We start from the raw sequence: 26,674 nt of genomic DNA on the forward strand, positions 1-26,674 counted from the left end.
AATAAAATCATCGAAAATTGGTTAATGATGGTGTGAAATCTTTTTTCAATTAACTTAATAGTGTGTCACCCACATATTTCAGCTACTTGTTCGTAGTCACGTTTCCTTAGCAGCCCCAAGCAGTCTCACATAAATATCAAACTGTTATAAAGTTAAGATAAAACAAGTAAGAGTGTTATATTCGGCTATGCCGAATCTTATATACCCACCATCAAACCTCGTTTGAAACTTACTTATGTCGAATTTCATCTATATACTCGTATATTTAGGCCAGTTATAAGCGTTAAAGTAATTTTCTGAAGGGGACCATATATAGGGGGGTAGGGTCAATTATGGGTCGATCTTCATAAAATTTGATAGATAGAATTTGGTTCGTATTAAATTTATTTGTGTCGAATTTCATCGCTACACTCGTATTTTTAAACCATTAATAAGCGTTGCAGTCATTTTCTGAAGGGGACCTTATATGGGGGGTAGGGTCAATCATGGACCGATCCTCATAAAATTTTTTAGATAGATTTTGACTCGTATGAAATTTACTTATGTCGAATTTCATCTATATACTAGTATTTTTAAGCCAGTAATGAGCGTTAAAGTCATTTTCTGAAGGGGACCTTATATGAGGGATAAGGTCAATTATGGACCGATCCTCATAAAATTTCGCATATTGATTTTGGATCATAAGAAACTTACTTATGTCGAATTTCATCGCTATATTCGTATTTTTAAACAAGTTATGGCTGTTAAAGCTGCTTTTCGAGGGGCCACTTGTATGGGGGCTATCCGAAAACGTGGACCGATATTGCCCATTTTCAATACCAAACAAACCTTACCTATAAGAAATATTTATGTGAAATTTCAACCCTCTAGCTCCTTCCATTCAGACTTTATCGTGCTTTCAACAGACAGACAGACGAACGGACAGACGGACAGACATGGCTAGATCGTCTTAGAATTTAATGAGGACCCAGAATATATATACTTTTGTGGGTCTATGACCAATATTTCTATGTGTTACAAACGGAATGACAAAATCAATATACCCCCCATCTTTTTTGATGGTGGGTAAAAAAATCTTATCAATCTCAATAGAAAACTATTTTGGCAGTTTATTAAAATGAAATCTAAATTTTAGCATTTTTTACCGTTGTATATCAAATAAACCTATTTTTAGCTGAAATGCAGTTTAACCTTTTCCCCTTTTTTTTATCAAATTCTGTTACGATTATCTATATTTTATAATACTTTATCTGGGGGGCACTTTTGTTATAATCTATTAAATAATAAAGTTTAAACATTATATACTTTTATAAAAAATATAATGAATTACTAATAAAAAATGTGAAATTGCATTTGGTGAAAAATTTTGCTATAAATTAGCAATTTTTTAGCAGTGTAAACATAGTACTTTCGTTGAACCCAACTAAGTAACATCTAAACTAAACATAAAAATGGATGTGAGTATTTTATATTAACAAAAAATTTTAAAGAATTTTTAATTTATTAAATTATATCTTAAAGTTTGCCACCGCCTCCGAAAAAGCCAAGTCTTTCACCAAGAATCCTCCAAATGAGGTCTTCTTGGAATTCTATGGTCTCTATAAACAAGCCACTGCTGGTGATTGCAATATCCAAAAGCCCAGTGCTGTTGATGTTAAGGGTTCCGCCAAATGGACCGCCTGGAATGCCAACAAGGGCATGAGCCAAGATGCTGCTAAGGCTGCTTATGTTGCTGCCTATGAGAAATATGCTCCTCAATATGCTTAAGGCGATGTATAGCTTGAAAGTTCTAGTCAAATTTGGTCTCTATCCATCCATTTCCCCTTTTTTTATTGTGAAATAAATTGTTGTTTTATTATTTAATAAATTAATTTAACGTTTTTTTATTCAAGTTTAAGAAAATCTGTAAAAACTAGAAACTATAGTCAGGCCTATGATCTTCAATATAGTCTGGCCTATTATAGTCTTAACTATAACATCGCCTAAAGTGTGTGCTATAGTCTTGACTATATTTTTCTCTTTATACTGGCCTAGAGTCTTGACAATATTCTTGACTATAAACTGGCCTATAATCTTGACTATAGTCTTGACTATAATTTGGTCTATAGTCTGGCTTATAGTATTGACTATAGTCTGGCATTTAGTCTTGACTATAGTCTGGCCTAGAGTCTTGACTATTGTCTGGCTTATAGTCTTGACTATAGTCTGTCTTATAGTCTGGCCTATAGTATTGTCTATAGGTTGGGCATCAGTCTGGCCTATAGACTTGACTATAACCTGGCCTATAGTCTTCACAATAGTCTGTCATATAGACTATACTATAGTCTGGCCTATAGTCTTGACTATAGTCTGGCCTATTGTCTTGACAATATTCTGGCCTATAGTTTTTACTATAGTCTGACCTAAAGTCTTGACTATAGTCTGGCCTATTGTCTTGGCAATATTCTGGCCTATAGTCTTGACACTATTCTGTCCTATAGTCTTGACAATATTCTGGCCTATAGTCATTACTATAGTCTGGCCTATAGACTTTACTATAGTCTGGACTATAGTTTTGACTACAGTCTTAACTATAGTCTGGCCTATAGTCTATCATATAGACTAGACTATAGTCTGTCATAGTCCTATGGTCTTGACTATAGTCCGACATCCTCTCGCCTATAGTGTGAATATTGTCTGGTCTAAAGTATTGACTATAGTCTGGCCTATAGTCTTACGGCGATTTCGTGTTGAACTTTCTAGTCAAATTTGGTCTCTATTCTTTTCTCCAAAATTCTAAAATATTTTAATCAAATCTTCATTAACCTTTCCTTTCAGATCCTCTAGTGTCGATCAGGAAATCAAAAAACCCGAACCGAAAAAATCCGAAAACGATCTACAATGGGAAGAATTGGTACGCAACATTTCAAGACCACTCAATTTGTGTGATCTCGACTTTACCGATTTGAACTCGGAAGACGAAAAGGATATATTAGCTCCTAGAGGCTTTGGCAGAGGCATACCACCACCGCCTCCCCCAATAGGAGGTGTGGCGCTACCACCACCCATGATGCCTACACATTTAGTGTGTCCACCACCCATGAATCATCCCATGTCCATGTCAAATACTAGTAATGGTAGTGGTGCTCTTATACCACCACCCATGTTTAGTTATAGTGGTTATGGTAATGCCAGTCTAACGAATAGTTTTAATAGTTCCATGAATGGTTCGATAAATGGTGATATGAGTAGTATGAATACGATTAAGAAAAATAAGAAAACGGTAAGTTATAGCAGAAGTTATCGAAATAGTAGAGATTTATTTTACTTAATATTTTCTTAGGTCAAACTCTTTTGGAAAGAGGTTAGAGAAGATCTAATACCCGTATCTGTGGGTAAAACTATTTGGGATGAATTACCGGCCGCCAATGTTGATACACAAAAATTAGAACATTTGTTCGAGTCCCGAGCCAAAGATTTAATGACAAAGGTAAGTTTTTTTTAATACAATTTATAGGTACTTATAATGCTAATTTAAGGGCTGTGCGATACATGCAAAGAGAGCCTTTTAACTTATGTATGTGATTTACTAAACTGCTATCTATCTAACGGCTAAATATTATAGGGCTAGTTTTGGTTTAAAGTTGATTATAATTTTTCTTTCTACTTAAACAAAAATATCGCTTTGGGCTATTGAATATTTTATTGAAATCTGAATTTAATAAAACACAAATAAACCGAGAAAAGAACATAGAAGCATTTTAGGTTGTAAATTAAGTTTTTTTATTAGGTCTGTCTAATATCCTTTAATCTTTAGTATAGTCTATTGTAAAGTCTTTATCATAGACTATAGTCTAGTCTATAGTCTAGTCTACAGTCTAGTCTATAGTCTAGTCTATAGTCTAGTCTATAGTCTAGTCTATAGTCTAGTCTATAGTCTAGTCTATAGTCTAGTCTATAGTCTAGTCTATAGTCTAGTCTATAGTCTAGTCTATAGTCTAGTCTATAGTCTAGTCTATAGTCTAGTCTATAGTCTAGTCTATAGTCTAGTCTATAGTCTAGTCTATAGTCTAGTCTATAGTCTAGTCTATAGTCTAGTCTATAGTCTAGTCGACAGTCTAGTCTATAGCTATCTATAGTCTAGTCTAGTCTAGTCTATAGTCTAGTCTATAGTCTAGTCTATAGTCTAGTCTATAGTCCTAGTCTATAGTCTAGTCTATAGTCTAGTCTATAGTCTAGTCTATAGTCTAGTCTATAGTCTAGTCCTATAGTCTAGTCTATAGTCTAGTCTATAGTCTAGTCTATAGTCTAGTTCTATAGTCTAGTCTATAGTCTAGCTCTATAGTCTAGTCTATAGTCTAGTCTATAGTCTAGTCTATAGTCTAGTCTATAGTCTAGTCTATGTCTAGTTTATAGTCTAGTCTATAGTCTACTCTATAGTCTAGTCATAGTCTAGTCTATAGTCTAGTCTATAGTCTAGTCTATAGTCTAGTCTATAGTCTAGTCTATAGTCTAGTCTATAGTCTAGTCTATAGTCTAGTCTATAGTCTAGTCTATAGTCTAGTCTATAGTCTAGTCTATAGTCTAGTCTATAGTCTAGTCTATAGTCTAGTCTATAGTCTAGTCTATAGTCTAGTCTATAGTCTAGTCTATAGTCTAGTCTATAGTCTAGTCTATAGTCTAGTCTATAGTCTAGTCTATAGTCTAGTCTATAGTCTAGTCTATAGTCTAGTCTATAGTCTAGTCTATAGTCTATCTAGTCTATAGTCTAGTCTATAGTCTAGTCTATAGTCTAGTCTATAGTCTAGTCTATAGTCTAGTCTATAGTCTAGTCTATAGTCTAGTCTATAGTCTAGTCTATAGTCTAGTCTATAGTCTAGTCTATAGTCTAGTCTATAGTCTAGTCTATAGTCTAGTCTATAGTCTAGTCTATAGTCTAGTCTATAGTCTAGTCTATAGTCTAGTCTATAGTCTAGTCTATAGTCTAGTCTATAGTCTAGTCTATAGTCTAGTCTATAGTCTAGTCTATAGTCTAGTCTATAGTCTAGTCTATAGTCTAGTCTATAGTCTAGTCTATAGTCTAGTCTATAGTCTAGTCTATAGTCTAGTCTATAGTCTAGTCTATAGTCTAGTCTATAGTCTAGTCTATAGTCTAGTCTATAGTCTAGTCTATAGTCTAGTCTATAGTCTAGTCTATAGTCTAGTCTATAGTCTAGTCTATAGTCTAGTCTATAGTCTAGTCTATAGTCTAGTCTATAGTCTAGTCTATAGTCTAGTCTATAGTCTAGTCTATAGTCTAGTCTATAGTCTAGTCTATAGTCTAGTCTATAGTCTAGTCTATAGTCTAGTCTATAGTCTAGTCTATAGTCTAGTCTATAGTCTAGTCTATAGTCTAGTCTATAGTCTAGTCTATAGTCTAGTCTAGTCTAGTCTATAGTCTAGTCTATAGTCTAGTCTATAGTCTAGTTTATAGTCTAGTCTATAGTCTAGTCTATAGTCTAGTCTATAGTCTAGTCTATAGTCTAGTCTATAGTCTAGTCTACAGTCTAGTCTATAGTCTAGTCTATAGTCTAGTCTATAGTCTAGTCTATAGTCTAGTCTATAGTCTAGTCTATAGTCTAGTCTATAGTCTAGTCTATAGTCTAGTCTATAGTCTAGTCTATAGTCTAGTCTATAGTCTAGTCTATAGTCTAGTCTATCAGTCTAGTCTATTAGTCTAGTCTATAGTCTAGTCTATAGTCTAGTCTATAGTCTAGTCTATAGTCTAGTCTATAGTCTAGTCTATAGTCTAGTCTATAGTCTAGTCTATAGTCTAGTCTATAGTCTAGTCTATAGTCTAGTCTATAGTCTAGTCTATAGTCTAGTCTATAGTCTAGTCTATAGTCTAGTCTATAGTCTAGTCTATAGTCTAGTCTATAGTCTAGTCTATAGTCTAGTCTAAGTCTAGTCTATAGTCTAGTCTATAGTCTAGTCTATAGTTCTAGTCTATAGTCTAGTCTATAGTCTAGTCTATAGTCTAGTCTCTAGTCTACGTCTATAGTCTAGTCTATAGTCTAGTCTATAGTCTAGTCTATAGTCTAGTCTATAGTCTAGTCTATAGTCTAGTCTATAGTCTAGTCTATAGTCTAGTCTATAGTCTAGTCTATAGTCTAGTCTATAGTCTAGTCTATAGTCTAGTCTATAGTCTAGTCTATAGTCTAGTCTATAGTCTAGTCTATAGTCTAGTCTATAGTCTAGTCTATAGTCTAGTCTATAGTCTAGTCTATAGTCTAGTCTATAGTCTAGTCTATAGTCTAGTCTATAGTCTAGTCTATAGTCTAGTCTATAGTCTAGTCTATAGTCTAGTCTATAGTCTAGTCTATAGTCTAGTCTATAGTCTAGTCTATAGTCTAGTCTATAGTCTAGTCTATAGTCTAGTCTATAGTCTAGTCTATAGTCTAGTCTATAGTCTAGTCTATAGTCTAGTCTATCGTCTAGTCTTATAGTCTAGTCTATAGTCTAGTCTATAGTCTAGTCTATAGTCTAGTCTATAGTCTAGTCTATAGTCTAGTCTATAGTCTAGTCTATAGTCTAGTCTATAGTTAGTCTATAGTCTAGTCTATAGTCTAGTCTATAGTCTAGTCTATAGTCTAGTCTATAGTCTAGTCTATAGTCTAGGTCTATAGTCTACTAGTCTATCTAGTCTAGTCTATAGTCTAGTCTATAGTCTAGTCTATAGTCTAGTCTATAGTCTAGTCTATAGTCTAGTCTATAGTCTAGTATAGTCTAGTCTATAGTCTAGTCTATAGTCTAGTCTATAGTCTAGTCTATAGTCTAGTCTATAGTCTAGTCTATAGTCTAGTCTATAGTCTAGTCTATCGTCTAGTCTATGTCTAGTCTATAGTCTAGTCTATAGTCTAGTCTATAGTCTAGTCTATAGTCTAGTCTATAGTCTAGTCTATAGTCTAGTCTATGTCTAGTCTATAGTCTAGTCTATAGTCTAGTCTATAGTCTAGTCTATAGTTCTAGTTCTATAGTCTAGTCTATAGGTCTAGTCTATAGTCTATAGTCTAGTCTATGTCTAGTCTATGTCTAGTCTATAGTCTAGTCTATAGTCTAGTCTATAGTCTAGTCTATAGTCTAGTCTATAGTCTAGTCTATAGTCTAGTCTATAGTCTAGTCTATAGTCTAGTCTATAGTATAGTCTATAGTCTAGTCTATAGTCTAGTCTATAGTCTAGTCTATAGTCTAGTCTATAGTCTAGTCTATAGTCTAGTCTATTAGTCTAGTCTATAGTCTAGTCTATAGTCTAGTCTATAGTCTAGTCTATAGTCTAGTCTATAGTCTAGTCTATAGTCTAGTCTATAGTCTAGTCTATAGTCTAGTCTATAGTCTAGTCTATAGTCTAGTCTATAGTCTAGTCTATAGTCTAGTCCTATAGTCTAGTCTATAGTCGCTATAGTCTAGTTATAGTCTAGTCTATAGTCTAGTCTATAGTCTAGTCTATAGTCTAGTCTATAGTCTAGTCTATAGTCTAGTCTATAGTCTAGTCTATAGTCTAGTCTATAGTCTAGTCTATAGTCTAGTCTATAGTCTAGTCTATAGTCTAGTCTATAGTCTAGTCTATAGTCTAGTCTATAGTCTAGTCTATAGTCTAGTCCTAGTCTAGTCCATAGTCTAGTCAATAGTGTAGTCTATAGTCTAGTCTTTAGTCTATTCTATAGTCTAGTCTATATCTAGTCTATAATCTAGTCTATAGTCTAGTCCTATAGTTATTTTGTAAAATTGTTTCCAATTTTATTTTATATGTACCTTTAATTAATACCAAATACAAAAGATCTTATTGGACCCCTAATTTGATCAGAAATTTGTAAACCCAGTTTCGTTTTTTGATAGATTCCTCTATGACCCTTAATTTAATCAGAAATTTTTAAATGCCTGTTATTTATATATCTAGAGAGTCCGCTATGACCCCTTATATCGCACAGCCCAATTTTGAATACATTAATGAAATTACTTTTTAGAAGACAAAAAGCAATGACTAATTTGTATGTTTATTGTTAACAAATTCGGCCTAAGGTTTTTTAAATTAAACAAAAAAGTGTAGACAGCAAGATTATGAACGAACAAGTTTCCATTCCGAAATTCGAAATATAAAATTTTGCTGGTTATATTTTTTTATTTAAATCTTTTAATTTTAAAATTTATAACTGTCAAATACTATATGTTTTCAAAATATTAATGTATTCTTTCTTTTTTTCTCTGTATTTTTAATTTGTGCCTACCAACGGAATGTTTCTATGTTTATTATTTATTATTATTCTAAAACAAAAAAAATTAAAACTCAATCTTCTTAAAATAATAATAATAAATTGAATATTATATTTGTTAAATGTTTTTTCTAAAAAAAAACTCCTTTAGGAGGTGAGTGCAATTTCAAATTCAAAAAGAAAATATAAATTATAAACTCATAATTTTTGTTAAATTGTTTAAATGTTTTCATTTATTGGTGTTGGTTTTATGTTATTTATTTAAAAAAATACTTTGCACACACACTCATATAAACACATGAACTATTTTGCACTTGGTTTTTGGTTTTAAAAATAAAAACTTTTGTTAAAATATGAAATGAAAAAAAATTTTAAGAATTTTATAAGTTCAACACTCTGAACCCTTTAATTATGTTCTCTTACTTGCTTCAGTATTAGTATAGTATATTGTTAACTTAAACCGGTCACACCTATTGTTGATTTTTATGTTTTGATTAAATATTTGTTAAATGTTTTTCATTTCGTTCCTTATTGTATAATTCATTTTTTTTTGTAAATTTGTTATTACATATTTGTTCCTAAAAACTATACACAATTTTCAAACAAATACTATAATGAGATATCTGCTGAAAACTAGCTACTTAGTACCATTTCCTATCCAAACGTAAAAAAATTGTGATACTTTTTAGGATCCAGGGTATTTTGATATCTGTCATCTCTACCACATAATTTTTCAAAATTATTTCTATTATAGTTTATATAAGTATAGAAAAATTTGATTTAAGAGGATCATATCATATTTTAGCCCATAATTTAAAAGTAGTATAATAGAAAACTTTTGTATCTAAAATTAATTTTGCATGGGTCAATCGATCGAACTATAAATTCTAATTAAGGAATTACCTATCATTAGTTATTCATCGGTATAAAGTCATATCTCATGAAAAGTTTGAATTATGAAAAATATTTGTAAGTGGCAAAAGATCATTTCCAGAGTAAGACTATTGCCAGAACTTTAGACAAGACCTTAGGGTGGACTACAGTTATATCAACTGGCAGGTCTAAAGAAAATACTACTGTCCGAAATAAAGACAATACTATAGGCAAGATTATAGTCGAGACTATAGATACCATAATCTGACTACAGACAAGACTATAGTCTGAACTATTGACACGACTATAGACATATACTATATTCTGGACTAAAGACAAGACTATAGTCTAGACTATTGACAAGACTATAGTTTGGACTATAGACGAGACTATAGTCTGGACTATAGACGAAACTATAATCTGGACTATAGACAAAACTATAGTCTGGACTATAGTCTAGACTATAGTCTGGACTATAGACATGACTATAGTCTGGACTATATTCTGGACTATAGACATGACTATAGTCTGGACTATAGGCAAGACTATAGTCTGGTCTATAGGCAAGACTATAGTCTGGGCTATAGAAAAGACTAAAGGTTGGACTATAAACAAGACTATTTTCTGGACTATAAACAAGACTATATTCTGGACTATAAACAATACTATATTCTGGACTATATATAAGACTATATTCTGGACTATAGACAATACTATAGTCTGGACTGTAAACAAGACTATAGACAAGACTATAGCCTGGACTGTAGCCTGCACTATAGGCAAGACTATAGTCTGGACTATAGACAAGACTATAGTCTGGACTATAGACAAGACTATAGTCTGGACTATAGACAAGACTATATTCTGGACTATAAACAAGACTATATTCTGGACTGTAGACAATACTATATTCTGGACTATAGACAAGACTATATTCTGGACTATGGACAAGACTAAAGTCTGGTCTATAGACAAGACTATAGTCGGAACTTTAGAAAATACTATACTGAATTATAGACAAGACTATGTAGCCTGAACTATAGAATAGACTATACTGAACTATAGACAAAACTATAGTTGTGGGTATAGATAATAGTCTGGATTTAAAATAAGATTATTGTGTGGACTGCAGACAAGATTGTAGTCATAACTTGAGACAAGACTATAACCAGAACTATAGACAAGTCTATAGTTAGAACTGTAGACAAGTCCATAGTCAGAAAATTATAGTTTGGACAAAACTAGGGACTTTGTCTGGACTACAAATAAGAATATAGAGGATACTGTAGATAAGACAATAGAAGACATTATAGTCAACACTTTAGTCGGGACAAAAGCCAAGACTATAACCGAAACAAAATCCAATCGACAGTTGGTCGAGACTATAAACAAGATTATATGGAATTTTGTCTATTTACAGGTAGTCGAAACAGAAAATAGTCTGGTCTATAGACAAGACTTATAATAAATTATTCGAAATTTTAACTATAATTTGGACTATAGAAAATATTGTACTATGAATATTGTACTGGACTTAGATATTATTACTATAGATAACATGATATTTTCATTATCGGTGTGGGATACCGCCATTATCGGATTTAATAATAGTTAAAAAAATCACATCAGTAACATCAATAGTTCCTTGTTTGGCTAAAAATCAAATAATGACTGGGTTGGTAATATGTATACCTCATACAATTTCAGTTATTCTTTTATTTTTCCCCTGGTTTCTTTCATTCCTACTTATATACTACAAATACAACCATTTCAACATTTACACTTTAGAACCACATTGTTGCTATAATGTTTAATGTTTTTTTACCAATTGCTTTATATCCATTTTAAAATCTCATACCTATTCATTAATCAAAAACTAAACTTTATTATAAAACGGCATTTTCTTAAACCAACTTACAGAAACAACAAGAAATGAATAAAAGCAAAGAAGTCATTGTACTAGATCATAAACGATCGAATGCTATTAATATTGCAATGACAAAATTGCCACCACCGCGAGCCATTAAGGCGGCTATTTTGAAAATGGATGCTACTGTGGTGACCCGAGAGGGTATCGACAAGTTGTTGAATATGTTACCCACTGACGAGGAGAAGGGTAAAATACAAGAAGCTCAGGTAAGTAATTATCGTCAAGTAATTGGAACCTTTGTGAAAGTAAAATTTTTAAATTTATTGAATAATCTTGGATGTGTTTTTCAGATGGCTAATCCAGAATTGCCTTTGGGCAGTGCTGAACAATTCTTATTAACTTTGGCCTCAATCTCCGAATTGGCAGCTAGGTTAAGATTATGGGCATTCCGTTTAGATTTTGATAATAGTGAGGTAAGAAGATCCATTCTTGTAATCTCTGGTTGAACGACTTGAAAATAATTTAATGATGTTCCGAAATTTGTTGTCCTTTTTTAGAATTTTTCATAGGATTCGGCCATTAAATACTTTGAAAATACATTAATTTTGTTTCTTTTTTATATTTTTCAGAAAGAAATTGCTGAACCTTTAATGGACCTAAAACAGGGCATTGAAATTCTTAAAAATAATCGTACATTCAAATGTATTTTGTCCACTTTGCTATCGGTGGGCATATTTTTAAATGGTGCTCCCGTTAAAGGCTTCCAAATTGAATACTTATCAAAGGTAACATAACTATTTCAGCATCTTAAACAAACTGCAAATAACTCTATATCATGCAATCTAGGTTCCCGAGGTTAAAGATACCGTGCATAAACATTCACTACTACATCATCTGTGTCACATGGTCATGGAGTCCGGTAATGAAACTACCGATTTATATTCCGAAATTGGTCCCATTACCAGAGCCTCAAAAGCAGATTTTAATGATTTGGCTCATAATCTATCTCAATTGGAACATGAATGCAAAGCTTCTTGGGATCGTTTGAAGTTAATAGCTAAACACGATTGTCCACCTCAGTTGAAACAGAAATTGGTAGACTTTTTGGCTGATTGTGCTGAGAGAATTATTATTCTACAAGTTGTTCACCGCAGAATTATGAATAGGTAAGCTAGGGTTTTATAGGGATCTCATCGGAAAATTTTAATTATATTTTATTTCTTTTGTTTTTGTTCTAGATACCGCAAATTTTTATTGTGGTTGGGCGTGCCTCAACATAGTGTAGCCGATTCTAGACCTAATGAATTCTGTCGCATTGTTTCCGAATTTGCTTTGGAATATCGCACCACTAGGGAAAGAGTTCAACAGCAAATCGAAAAGAAAGCCAATCATAGAGAAAGAAATAAGACTAGAGGCAAATTGATTGTTGATATTGCCAAATTTAAAACCAAAGAAGATAAACAAGATGCTGAATTAAAGTGAGTAGAACAATAAATCATGGTCTGGATTATAGACAAGACTATAGTCTGGACTACATACTAGACTATAGTATGGACTGTAGACAATATTATAGTCTGGAAATATATAGTCTGGACAATAGACTAGACTATAGTCTGAAATATAGACTGGACTACAGACAAAACTTTAGTCTCAGATAAGACTGTAGAGTCTAGGCTATAGATAAAACTAATATGTGGACTATAGGTAAGACTATAGACTAGACTATAGACTAATCTGGACCTTAGATAAAAATATAGTCTGCGCTTTAGACAAGACTATATTCTTGATAATAAACGATACTATAGATAAGACTATAGTCTGGACTATAGACAAGACTATAGTCTGGACTGTAGACAAGACTATAGTCTGGACTATAGACAATACTTTTGTCTGGACTATAGACTGGACTATAGACAAGACTATAGTCTGAACTATAGACAAGACTATAGTCTGAACTATAGACAAGACTATAGTCTGGACTATAGACAAGACTATAGTCTGGACTATAAACAAGACTATAGTCTGGACTATAGACAAGACTATAGTCTAGACTATAGATAAGACTATAGTCTGGAGTATAGACAAGACTATAGTCTAGACTATAGATAAGACTATAGTCTGGACTATAGACAAGACTATAGTCTGGACTATAGACAAGACTATAGTCTGGACCATAGACAAGACTATAGTCTGGACTATAGACAAGACTATAGTCTGGACTATAGACAAGACTATAGTCTGGACTATAGACAAGACTATAGTCTTGACCATAGACAAGACTATAGTCTGGACTAGAGGCAAGACTATAGTCTGGACTATAGGCAAGACTATAGTTTGGACTATAAACAAAACTATAGCCTGGACTATAGACAAGACTTTAGTCTGGACTATAGACAAGACTATAGACAAGACTATAGTCTGGACTATAGACAAGACTATAGACAAGACTATAGTCTGGACTATAGACAAGACTATAGACAAGACTATAGTCTGGACTATAGACAAGACTATAGACAAGACTATAGACAAGACTATAGTCTGGACTATAGACAAGACTATAGTCTGGACTATAGACAAGACTATAGACAAGACTATAGTCTGGACTATAGACAAGACTATAGTCCAGACTATAGTCTTGTCTATAGACTATAGTCTTGTCTACAGTCCAGACTATAGTCTTGTCTATAGTCCAGACTATAGTCTTGTCTATAGTCCAGACTATAGTCTTGTCTATAGTCTGGACTATAGACAAGACTATAGTCTGGTGGACTATAGACAAGACTATAGTCTGGTGGACTATAGACAAGACTATAGTCTGGACTATAGACAAGATTATAGTCTGGACTATAGACAAGACTATAGTCTGGACTGTAGACAAGACTATAGTCTGGCCTATAGACAAGACTATAGTCTGAAATATAGACAAGACTACAGTCTGGACTATAGACAAGACTATAGTCTGGACTATAGACAAGACTATAGTCTGAACTATAGACAAGACTATAGTCTGGACTATAGACAAGACTATAGTCTGGACTATAAAAAAGACAATAGTCTGGACTATAGACAAGACTATAGCCGGAACTATAAACAAGAGTATAGTATGGACTATAGACAAGACTATAGTCTAGCCTACAGACAAGATTATGGTTTGGACTATGGGAAGACTATAGCAAGACAGTAGTATGGACTATTGACAAGATTATAGTTTGAACAATGGATCCGGCTATAGTCTATATAGTTTGTAGTCTGAACTATATAGAAGACTATAGTGTCGAATCGTAACTGGACTATATAGTCTTGACTACAGATATACTGAAATTTTGTAAATGTAAATTAATTTTAATACTCTATAATTTCCCTACAGATCCCTTTTGGGCACACCCAATGCCGATACACCCGATGGTACTTTAACCTGGCGACGTCGACGTGCCGAAAATTTACGTTCACCCGTTTTGCGACAAAGCGAAGAGAATTTCACCGATGGTGATGATGAAATCTTAGAGTCTTTAGTTAAAACCGCCACCAAAGCCCCCGGCACTAGAACAACACCCAGAGAACGTAAACGTACTCGTCATGCTGATAGAAAATCATGTAAGTTTTATATTTTCTTTACTTTTTATAGTACGATTTAAATAAATTTTATAAATATTTCTTAATTTGGGTGATGGTTTTTTAAACGAATATAATTTCATTATTTTTTTATTTTTATCACACTTTAGGTTTTAATTTTTTCAATACACAACACTCTCAAGATTAGAACTCAATAAATTAAAAAAAAAAAAAAAATATTTCCAATTTTTATAAAAATTATCAAAATTTACTAGAAAACATGTTAAAAAAAGTAATTTTTTGTGTTTTTATATAACAATCACAGCAGATAATTCCAAATTCGAAATAATTTTAAATTAAATCCTTAATCAATTTTCTGCTGTGATTACTTTTATCTATTTGTCAATTTAACTACAATTTAAATCGATATAATAACGCCCATTATCTCAGTAACTGGTTAAGTTTTTGAAAACTTTAAACTTGTTGTTGAGTTAATGGTGTTTTTATTTTCTTTAAGTATTAATTTATTTAACCTTAATGTTTTTAATTTATTTTTAATTTTGTTTTCTATTTTTTTATTTCCTTTTCATTTCACAACATTGGCTTCAATATCCATTGATTATTCTAACTGAACTCTCTTGTCATTCACTATTTCCTTTCTAATATTTTTTTAATATTTCTATGGGGAATTTTAACTTTATCATAAATGTTTTAATACAAAACTTCATAATACTAATTTCCTTAAAAAACGACCATTTTCATCATACTCATAATATGTTCCCCCGACCCCCCCAAAAAACCAATTGGAAAATTCATTTAACTGAAGTGAAGCGTTCACGTACCCGCGAAGGATTTACAGTTGAAAGAGTTCCATCACCATAGATTTTTTTAGAGTGTGTTGCCAATAGAAAAACGTTTTTTTCGTCTCAATTATTCATAAATATAATTTTATTTTAGTTTTTTAATGGTTAGTGGATTTTGTTTTTTTATAAAAATTTTTTTTCTTCATATTTATTGTTTGTTTTTTGTGTAAATTTTTGCATGAGTTTTTAATTGCTTTTGGTTTATATTTTTGTATTTTATTTAAATTTAAGAAAACCCGTTTTGATTCTTAACGAATGCGAAGTAAATTTTTTAAATGGTTTTATTTATTGCATGTAATTTGTTTCAATTTTAGGAAATGTTAAAGAGAGATCCATTTTCGAACCACTTTTTTTCTACAGACCAGAATATAGACACAACTATAGACCGCACACGACTATACTATAATCTGGACTAAAGGCTAGAATAAACAATACTATAATTTGGACTATAGACAAGGCTATAGTTTGGACTACAGACAAGATATAGTCTGTACTATAGACAAGACTATAGGCTCTACTATAAGCAAGGCTATAGTCTGGACTATAAACAAGACTATAGTCTGGACTATAAACAAGACTATAATCTGGACTATAGACAAGACTATAGACTGGTCTATAGACAAGACTATAGTCTGGACTATAGACAAGACATAGTCTGGACTATAGACAAGACATAGTCTAGACATAGTCTGGACTATAGACAAGACATAGTCTAGACTATAGAAATGACTATAGTCTGGACTATAGAAATGACTATAGTCAAGACTATAGTCGGGCCTATAGACAAGACCATAGACCAGGTTATAGTCTGGACTATAGAAAAGACCATAGTCTGGACTATAGACAAGACTATAGTCTGGACCATAGACAAGACTATAGTCTGGAGTATAGATAAGACTATAGTCTGGAGTATAGATTAGAATATAGTATGGATTATAGACAAGACTATAGTTTGGACTATAGACAAAACTATAGTCTGGACTATAGACAAGACATAGTCTGGACTAAAGACAATACTATAGTCTGGAGTATAGATAAGACTATAGTCTGAAGTATAGATTAGAATATAGTATGGATTATAGACAAGACTATAGTCAGGACAATAGACAAGACTATAGTCGGGACTGTAGACAAGATTATATTCTGGACTATAGACAAGACTATAGACTGGACTATAGTTGGGTCTATAGACAAGACTATAGTTGGGACTATAGACAAGACTATAGTCTGGACTATAGTTGGGACTATAGACAAGACTATAGTTGGGACTATAGACAAGACTATAGTCTGGACTATAAACAGTACTATAGTCTGAACTACTAGTATAATCTATAGTCAAGACTATAGACAATACTATAGTCTAATCTATACACAATTCTATCGTGTGGACTATAGTCTGGACTATACACAAGACTATAGTCTGAAATATAGTCAAGACTATAGTTTGGAATATAAACAAGACTTTAGTCTGGAATATTGACAAGACTATAGTCTAATCTATAGGCAAGACTGTAGTCGGAACTATAGACAAGACTATAGTCTGGATTATAGACAAGACTATAGTCTGGACTATAGTTTGCACTATAGTCTGGACTACAGACAAGACAATAGTCTGGACTATAGATAAGATAATAGTCTGGACTATAGACAAGACTATAGTCTGAACTATAGTTTGCACTATAGTCTGGACTATAGACAAGATAATAGTCTGGACTATAGACAAGACTATAGTCTGGACTATAGACAAGACTATAGTCTGGACTATAGACAAGACTATAGTCTGGACTATAGACATGACTATAGTCTGGACTATAGACAAGACTATAGTCTGGACTATAGACAAGACTATAGTCTGGACTATAGACAAGACTATAGTCTGGACTATAGACAAGACTATAGTCTGGACTATAGGCAAGACTATAGTCTGGACTATAGACATGACTATAGTCTGGACTATAGACATGAGTATAGTCTGGACTATAGACAAGACTATAGTCTGGACTATAGACAAGACTATAGTCTGGACTATAGACAAGACTATAGTCTGGACTATAGACAAGACTATAGTCTGGACTATAGACAAGACTATTGTCTGGACTATAGACAAGACTATAATCAGGACTATAGACAAGACTATAGTCTGGACTATAGACAAGACTATAGTCTGGACTATAGACAAGACTATAGTCTGGACTATAGACAAGACTATAGTCTGGACTATAGACAAGACTATAGTCTGGACTATAGACAAGACTATAGACAAGACTATAGTCTGGACTATAGACAAGACTATAGTCTGGACTATAGACAAGACTATAGTCTGGACTATAGACAAGACTATAGTCTGGACTATAGACAAGACTATAGTCTGGACTATAGACAAGACTATAGACAAGACTATAGACAAGACTATAGACAAGACTATAGACAAGACTATAGACAAGACTATAGTCTGGACTATAGACAAGACTATAGTCTGGACTATAGACAAGACTATAGTCTGGACTATAGACAAGACTATAGTCTGGACTATAGACAAGACTATAGTCTGGACTATAGACAAGACTATAGTCTGGACTATAGACAAGACTATAGTCTGGACTATAGACAAGACTATAGTCTGGACTAAAGGCAAGACTATAGTCTGGACTATAGACATGACTATAGTCTGGACTATAGACATGACTATAGTCTGGACTATAGACATGACTATAGTCTGGACTATAGACATGACAATAGTCTGGACTATAGACAAGACTATAGTCTGGACTATAGACAAGACTATAGTCTGGACTATAGACAAGACTATAGTCTGGACTATAGACAAGACTATAGTCTGGACTATAGACAAGACTATAGTCTGGACTATAGACAAGACTATTGTCTGGACTATAGACAAGACTATAATCAGGACTATAGACAAGACTATAATCAGGACTATAGACAAGACTATAGTCTGGACTATAGACAAGACTATAGTCTGGACTATAGACAAGACTATAGTCTGGACTATAGACAAGACTATAGTCTGGACTATAGACAAGACTATAGACAAGACTATAGTCTGGACTATAGACAAGACTATAGTCTGGACTATAGACAAGACTGTAGTCTGGACTATAGACAAGTCTATAGTCTGGACTATAGACAAGACTATAGTCTGGACTATAGACAAGACTATAGTCTGGACTATAGACAAGACTATAGTCTGGACTATAGACAAGACTATAGTCTGGACTATAGACAAGACTATAGTCTGGACTATAGACAAGACTATAGTCTGGACTATAGACAAGACTATAGTCTGGACTATAGACAGGACAATAGTCTGGAAATTAGACAGGACTATAGTATAGACTATAGACAGGACTACAGTCTGGACTATAGACAGGACTATTGTCTGGACTTAAGACTTAACAAATGCATGTTGTAATCAAATTTTTCCTTAAATATTTTTTACAAACTAAATTAAGAAAATTAACAGCTTTTCTACTCTAAGAATTTTATAATAACAATTTGAATTTTTATAACAATTTGCACAGTTCTGTTAAATATTGAAAAAAAGTTTTTATTATAAAAAAACTTATTTATTTCCAACTTTATTCCATTCCAGTGCGTCGTACTCTTAAGAACGGTTTAACCGAAGAAGAAAAACTACAAGTAGCAGCTTTAATAAAAACCTATTAAGAATTTTTAAAACAAATTGACTGATTTTTAAAAGATTTTGCTAAATATTTATTAAAACAACTGATGCTAAAATCAACAGCAGACTGAATACGGAAAAATTTTGAAAATCAAAGTTGGAAAAAATAAGCTAACCACAATTTAAAGACGATCTCAAGCAAAAAAGGATTTATATAAATGGTTTCAAAACTATAAACAAAAGGTGGATACAGGAATTGAAAAGAAGAAAAAACAATAACCAGTTTGAAAATAAACTAGAAAAAATACGATAAAAATGTAAAACTTTTAAAACAACGATTAAGAAATCGAAAAAAAAGATTTCAAAATGTATAAATTATAAAAAACAAAAGAAAAGTTTTAGTTTTAAAGAATTATTCCTAATGAGATTTTATTATTTTCAATTTTTATGTTTTGTTTTCATTTTTTTTTATTAAAATTCAATAATTTCATTTAAGTATTTTAATTCATAAGTAATTTTGTTAAAAAATAAAAATATTAAGCTTATATATTTATAAATATATACAAGTTAATTTGTTTTGTTGAGTTTTTATTTAATTTTTTTTAATAAATTTTTTATTTTCTTCATTTTTTTTTAAACCAAAAATATTACAAAAAAATTTAAAGTAAAAATCTTAATTATATTTATAATAATATAAAAAATATATAATTTATTTTTAATTATACTGTATATTAAATTAATTTAAACAAAAACTATTTACTACTTTATAGAAACTATATCAAAAAATAATTTCAATAATTATTACGAAAACTTATAATTATTTAAATAAATATAAAAACTTATTAAAAATAAAAGTATTTTATAAAGTTTAATTTAGGTAAAAAAAAATTTTTTAAAGGGTTTTTAGAAACCATTTGTACAGGGTTGTGAACATAATCCAAACAGAAGCCACGATTATCGATATCGGTGGGTGCCTCAATACCATCGGTATGGAAGTATAAACGAAGGGTCGTACACTGGCTGGAAATATTTAAAAATTTCAAAGAATATCATTTTATAATAGTTTTTAATAAAAATAAAATACATAATAATAATTCAGGGATGGGGAATTTATTATTCTATATTTTACATAGTTATAGTCAAGTTTAAGTTCAGTTCTAGTTCAGTTCTAGTTCAGTTCTAGTTCAGTTCTAGTTCAGTTCTAGTTCAGTTCTAGTTCAGTTCTAGTTCAGTTCTAGTTCAGTTCTAGTTCAGTTCTAGTTCAGTTTAGTTCAGTTCTAGTTCAGTTCTAGTTCAGTTCTAGTTCAGTTTCTAGTTCAGTTCTAGTTCAGTTCTAGTTCAGTTCTAGTTCAGTTCTAGTTCAGTTCTAGTTCAGTTCTAGTTCAGTTCTAGTTCAGTTCTAGTTCAGTTCTAGTTCAGTTCTAGTTCAGTTCTAGTTCAGTTCTAGTTCAGTTCTAGTTCAATTCTAGTTCAATTCTAGTTCAGTTCTAGTTCAGTTCTAGTTCTAGTTCAGTTCTAGTTCAGTTCTAGTTCAGTTCTAGTTCAGTTCTAGTTCAGTTCTAGTTCAGTTCTAGTTCAGTTCTAGTTCAGTTCTAGTTCAGTTCTAGTTCAGTTCTAGTTCAGTTCTAGTTCAGTTCTAGTTCAGTTCTAGTTCAGTTCTAGTTCAGTTCTAGTTCAGTTCTAGTTCAGTTCTAGTTCAGTTCTACTAGTTCAGTTCTAGTTCAGTTCTAGTTCAGTTCTAGTTCAGTTCTAGTTCAGTTCTAGTTCAGTTCAGTTCAGTTCTAGTTCAGTTCTAGTTCAGTTCTAGTTCAGTTCTAGTTCAGTTCTAGTTCAGTTCTAGTTCAGTTCTAGTTCAGTTCTAGTTCAGTTCTAGTTCAGTTCTAGTTCAGTTCTAGTTCAGTTCTAGTTCAGTTCTAGTTCAGTTTCTAGTTCAGTTCTAGTTCAGTTCTAGTTCAGTTCTAGTTCAGTTCTAGTTCAGTTCTAGTTCAGTTCTAGTTCAGTTCTAGTTCAGTTCTAGTTCAGTTCTAGTTCAGTTCTAGTTCAGTTCTAGTTCAGTTCTAGTTCAGTTCTAGTTCAGTTCTAGTTCAGTTCTAGTTCAGTTCTAGTTCAGTTCTAGTTCAGTTCTAGTTCAGTTCTAGTTCAGTTCTAGTTCAGTTCTAGTTCAGTTCTAGTTCAGTTCTAGTTCAGTTCTAGTTCAGTTCTAGTTCAGTTCTAGTTCAGTTCTAGTTCAGTTCTAGTTCAGTTCTAGTTCAGTTCTAGTTCAGTTCTAGTTCAGTTCTAGTTCAGTTCTAGTTCAGTTCTAGTTCAGTTCTAGTTCAGTTCTAGTTCAGTTCTAGTTCTAGTTCGTTCTAGTTCAAGTTCTAGTTCAGTTCTAGTTCAGTTCTAGTTCAGTTTCTAGTTGTTCAGTTCTAGTTATAGTTCTAGTTCAGTTCTAGTTCAGTTCTAGTTCAGTTCTAGTTTCAGTTTCAGTTTCAGTTCTAGTTCAGTTCTAGTTCAGTTCTAGTTCAGTTCTAGTTTCAGTTTCTAGTTCAGTTCTAGTTCAGTTCTAGTTTCAGTTCTAGTTGCAGTTCTTAGATTCAGTTCTCAGTTCGTTCTAGTTCAGTTCTAGTTCAGTTCTAGTTCAGTTCTAGTTCAGTTCTAGTTCAGTTCTAGTTCAGTTTCTAGTTCAGTTCTAGTTCAGTTCTAGTTCAGTTCTAGTTCAGTTCTCGTTCAGTTCTAGTTCAGTTCTAGTTCAGTTCTAGTTCAGTTCTAGTTCAGTTATAGTTCAGTTCTAGTTCAGTTCTAGTTCAGTCTAGTTCAGTTCTAGTTCAGTTCTAGTTCAGTTCTAGTTCAGTTATAGTTCAGTTCTAGTTCAGTTCTATAGTTCAGTTCTAGTTCAGTTCTAGTTCAGTTCTAGTTCAGTTCTAGTTCAGTTCTAGTTCAGTTCGTTTAGTTCTAAGTTCTAGTTCAGTTCTAGTTCAGTTTTAGTTCAGTTCTAGTTCAGTTCTAGTTCAGTTCTAGTTCAGTTCTAGTTCAGTTCGAGTTCAGTTCTAGTTCAGTTCTAGTTCAGTTCTAGTTCAGTTCTAGTTTAGTTCTAGTTCAGTTCTAGTTCAGTTCTAGTTCAGTTCTAGTTCAGTTCTAGTTCAGTTCTAGTTCAGTTCTAGTTCAGTTCTAGTTCAGTTCTAGTTCAGTTCTAGTTCAGTTCTAGTTCAGTTCTAGTTCAGTTCTAGTTCAGTTCTAGTTCAGTTCTAGTTCAGTTCTAGTTCAGTTCTAGTTCAGTTCTAGTTCAGTTCTAGTTCAGTTCTAGTTCAGTTCTAGTTCAGTTCTAGTTCAGTTCTAGTTCAGTTCTAGTTCAGTTCTAGTTCAGTTCTAGTTCAGTTCTAGTTCAGTTCTAGTTAGTTCTAGTTCAGTTCTAGTTCAGTTCTAGTTCAGTTCTAGTTCAGTTCTAGTTCAGTTTTAGTTTAGTTGTACATACATAGTTCTAGATTAGTTCTAGTTCTGGTAAGTGATGTGATTACATATTAAAATTCAAAATACATACATATTCGTTGACCCACACAATTGTCTACAATTTTTACTTTTAGAACTTTCCAATAATCGAAAAATAATGCCCCATTTATTGCAGTTCTGAAAAAAATTGAGGCTTGTCTCTGCTAATTCTAACAACAAAAATATTTAGTTCATTATAAAAAATAAAACACCACCATTTAACAATAACCCTTTCGCAGATATTCAAATAATTTTTCATTTTTCAGCAACCTAAAACTAACTACTTAAATGGGCATTTCTCCAATTAAAATGCCTTTGCTATCATAAGTAGCTTAGCGAAGACACTTACCATTTAGTATTAAACAATTTAAGCCTCAAAAATGCAACATTGCCTACAATAACAAACTTTTTTATTTACTTCAGTTTTCTTCTATCCTTAATAAGCGGAGCTTGTGTTTGCAATACGCTGTTGCAAATTAATTAATTTCTTTATTAAAAAGTATTATTTTTTGAATAAAAGTGCATAAAACTATTAATAAAAGTGTGTAGTTTGTTAGTATGTTAAAATATTTATGGAAAGTGAGAAAATAAAGGAGAAATATTTGTGTAAAGTTTGGTCGAAAATGTAAGAAAAGAAATTGGCAAATTTTCATTTTGTTATTAGTGGTGTGTGTTTTTTGTTTATCACTAGTGATGTGTAAAGTAAGTGCAGGCGATAGCTGTTGATAAATAAAAAGAAAAGATGTTAAATTATGAATGGAAATAAAAAATTCAAAAGTGAAATAAAAAGTGTATATAAAAAAGTATGTAATAGAAAATCATTTAAATGCAAATTAAAAATCTTTTAAGTAAATACAGATTTAAAATGCGCAATATAAATACTAATAAAATGTAAATGTGTATCTATGTATGTATATAAATAGATATGTGTACATATGTATACATATATAAAATTAAATATAAACTAATTTAAATCAATGATTATAGTTAAAGTAATCAATTAGTTAATACACATCAAATTAATAATAAAGGAATAATTAATTCAGCAGGTATGTATGTCAAATATATGTAATTAAATTCATAAATTAACATACTTATTTATTTACATACATCGCCCACATTTTAATATTCAAAAGATAAAGTCTAATCCTACGTTATATTTAAAGGGCGTAATGTCAGGTGGGAATCAAATTAAATTTTTGCAAGTATGTATATATGTAATCATTTCTAGTTCGAAATGTTAAATTAGCTCTCTACAGTGCTGTCATTGAGCCCTTAATTATTCCTCTTGAGCCCTTAGGATATCGGCTTCAGAATGCAGTTTTGAATTAAATTTTAGATTTTTCATATAGAAATTGACTTTTGGTGGAATATAAATGATCACAGATTTTCACTTTTTTCTCAGTTGGAGTGTTTTCAAAGAATCTACATCCAATTTTAGATTGGTGCGAAATAAGAGTGATCGCACACTTTCACTACTTAGTTAATTGGGACGTTATTTAAGTAAAGACGATCTATGATTTTTCATAAAAAATTTTTTTTGGTGGGAACTATGAGTGATCCCAGTTTTCACTATTTTCATAATTGGATGATTCATTAGATAAGCTAATATACTAAAATAGGCTATGATAAATTAGTTCATTAACTAAGTTCAGTTCTAGTTTTATTCTAGTTCTGTTCAGTTCTTGTTTAGTTCTATTTCAGTTCAAGTTCAGCTCTATTTCAAGTCTAGTTCAGTTTTACTTCAGTTCTGGTTCAGTTCAATTCTTTTTTAGTTCTAATTCAGCCCTAGTTCAGTTCTAGTTCTGGTTAGTGCTGATATTATTGGAATTCAAAATATTCTTTGAAATTGTTTAGAATTTTTACTTTTTAGAACTTTCCAATAATCGAAAAATAATGCCTCATTTTGTTGCAGTTCTAAAAAATTGAGGGCTGCCTCTGCTAATTCTAACAACAAAAATATTTATTTAGTTCTTTATAAAAATAAAACCCCACTATTAAACAATAGCCCTTTGCGACAAGCAACAGAAACAAACTTAAATGGGCATTCTACAATTAACGGGCCTTTGCTATCACATGCAACTTAGCCAAGACACTGACCATTTAATATTAAATAATTTAAGCCCCAAAATGCAACACTGCCTACAATAACAAACTAATATTTTTGATTATTTACATCAGTTTTCTTTTATCCTTATTAAGTGGCGCCTGTGTTTGTGGTACGCGGTGCAAATTAATTAATTTCTTTGTTAAAAATGATTATTTTTTGAGTAAAAGTGCATAAAACTCTTAACAAAAGTGTGTAGTTTGTGAGTATGTAAAAAATATTTATGGAAAGTGAGCAAATAAAAGAGAAATATTTGTGTAAAGTTTGGTCGAAAATATGAGAAAAGAAACTGGCAAAGTTTATTTGTTTATTTAGTGGTGTGTGTTTTTTGTTTATCACTAGTGATGTGTTAAAGTGAATGCAGTCGATAGCTGTTGATAAATAAAGAGAAAAGAAGTTAATTTAAAAATAAATTAATAGAAATAACAAAAATTCAACGTAAAATAAAATTTACATAAAAAAGTATGTATGTAATGAAAATGCAACTTAAAAATCTATTAAAATATTTAAAATGCAATATATACACAATAGAAATAATAACATTTATAATTATTAATATAAATAAATTTAATACAAATTTATTTAAATAAATGTTAATGGTTTAAAATAATCAATTAGTTAATACACAACCAATTAATCATAAAGGAATAATTAACTCAGCAGGTATGTCTAAAATAATTATTAAATTCATAAATGACATATTTATTTACATACATAAATCCTCCCACAATTCATTATTCAAAAGACAAGAGGACGTAATGTCATGTGCTAGGGAGAATAAATATTATGCGAAACAACTAAAGCTGTGCAAGCTGTGACAGATTTTCACTATTTTCGCAATTGGAGCGTTATTTATTGACCTAAAGCCGATTTTAGGTTTCTTTTATAAAATTAGATTTTTGGTGTGAAATATGAGTGATCACAGATTTTCACTATTTAGTCCAATTGGAGCGTTATTTAAGGATCTACAGCCGATTTTAGTTTTCTCTTATAAAAATAGATTTTTTGGTGGGAAATATGAATGATCACAAGATTTTCAGTATTTAGTCAATTGGAGCGTTATTTAAGGAACAACAGCTGATTTTAGGTTTCTTATATAAAAATTGATTTTTGGTGGGAATTATGATGTGATCACAGATTTTCACTTATAGTCACTTGTAGCGTTATTTCAGGAACATACAGCTGATTTTAAGTTTCTCATATAAAAATTGAATTTTGGTGGGAATTATGAGTGATCACAGATTTTCACTATTTAGTCAATTGGAGCGTTATTTAAGGACCTACAGCCGATTTTAGGTTTCTCTTATAAAAATTGATTTTTGGTAGGAAATATGAGTGATCACAGATTTTCACTATTTAGTCATTGGAGCGTTATTTAAGGACCTACAGCCGATTTTAGGTTTCTCTTATAAAAATTGATTTTTGGTAGGAAATATGAGTGATCACAGATTTTCACCATTTAGTCAATTTGAAGCGTTATTTAAGGAACTACTACAGCCGATTTTTAGATTTCTCATATAAAAATTGATTTTTGGTGTGAAATATGAGTGATCACAGATTTTCACTATTTAGTCAATTGGAGCGTTATTTAAGCAACTACAGCCGATTTTAGGTTTCTCTTATAAAAATTGATTTTTGATGGGAATTATGAGTGATCACAGATTTTCACTATTTAGTCAATTGGAGCGTTATTTAAGGACCTACAGCCGATTTTAGGTTTCTCATATAAAAATTGATTTTTGGTGCGAATTATGAGTGATCACAGATTTTCACTATTTAGTCAATTGGAGCGTTATTTAAGGAACTACAGCCGATTTTAGGTTTCATTTATAAAAATTGATTTTTGGTAGGAAATATGAGTGATCACAGATTTTCACTATTTAGTCAATTGGTGCGTTATTTAAGGACCTACAGCCGATTTTAGGTTTCTCTTATAAAAATTGATTTTTGGTAGGAAATATGAATGATCACAGATTTTCACTATTTAGTCAATTGGAGCGTTATTTAAGGACCTACAGCCGATTTTAGGATTCTCTTATAAAAATTGATTTTTGATGGGAATTATGAGTG

The 26,674-nt window shown here is 31.7% G+C and overlaps 2 protein-coding genes across 2 annotated transcripts in view; both read left to right on the forward strand.

The window, feature by feature from the left end:
• LOC119614411 (FH1/FH2 domain-containing protein 3-like) overlaps window positions 1–19,356 on the forward strand; it is a gene marked incomplete at its 5' end in the record, with an annotated part of 31,144 nt that extends 11,788 nt beyond the window's left edge. The window contains 9 exon segments of the mRNA XM_037970542.1: window positions 2,818–3,262; window positions 3,323–3,469; window positions 11,022–11,237; window positions 11,322–11,444; window positions 11,601–11,756; window positions 11,818–12,137; window positions 12,210–12,449; window positions 14,339–14,565; window positions 19,000–19,356. Of these exon segments, the coding sequence (XP_037826470.1) occupies window positions 2,818–3,262; window positions 3,323–3,469; window positions 11,022–11,237; window positions 11,322–11,444; window positions 11,601–11,756; window positions 11,818–12,137; window positions 12,210–12,449; window positions 14,339–14,565; window positions 19,000–19,073 (1,948 nt within the window).
• LOC119614407 (acyl-CoA-binding protein-like) lies at window positions 1,367–1,871 on the forward strand. The gene is made up of 2 exons (XM_037970538.1): window positions 1,367–1,457; window positions 1,522–1,871. The coding sequence occupies exons 1-2, from the start codon at window positions 1,452–1,454 to the stop codon at window positions 1,765–1,767; spliced, it is 252 nt and encodes an 83-aa protein (XP_037826466.1). The 5' UTR covers window positions 1,367–1,451; the 3' UTR covers window positions 1,768–1,871.
• Window positions 19,357–26,674: the final 7,318 nt, after the last annotated feature.

Source organism: Lucilia sericata, unplaced genomic scaffold (assembly GCF_015586225.1).
Source record: "Lucilia sericata isolate MDLA Ls3-8-SP2 unplaced genomic scaffold, ASM1558622v1 Contig002864F_arrow, whole genome shotgun sequence".
In the NCBI taxonomy this organism is placed as follows: Eukaryota; Metazoa; Arthropoda; class Insecta; order Diptera; family Calliphoridae; genus Lucilia; species Lucilia sericata.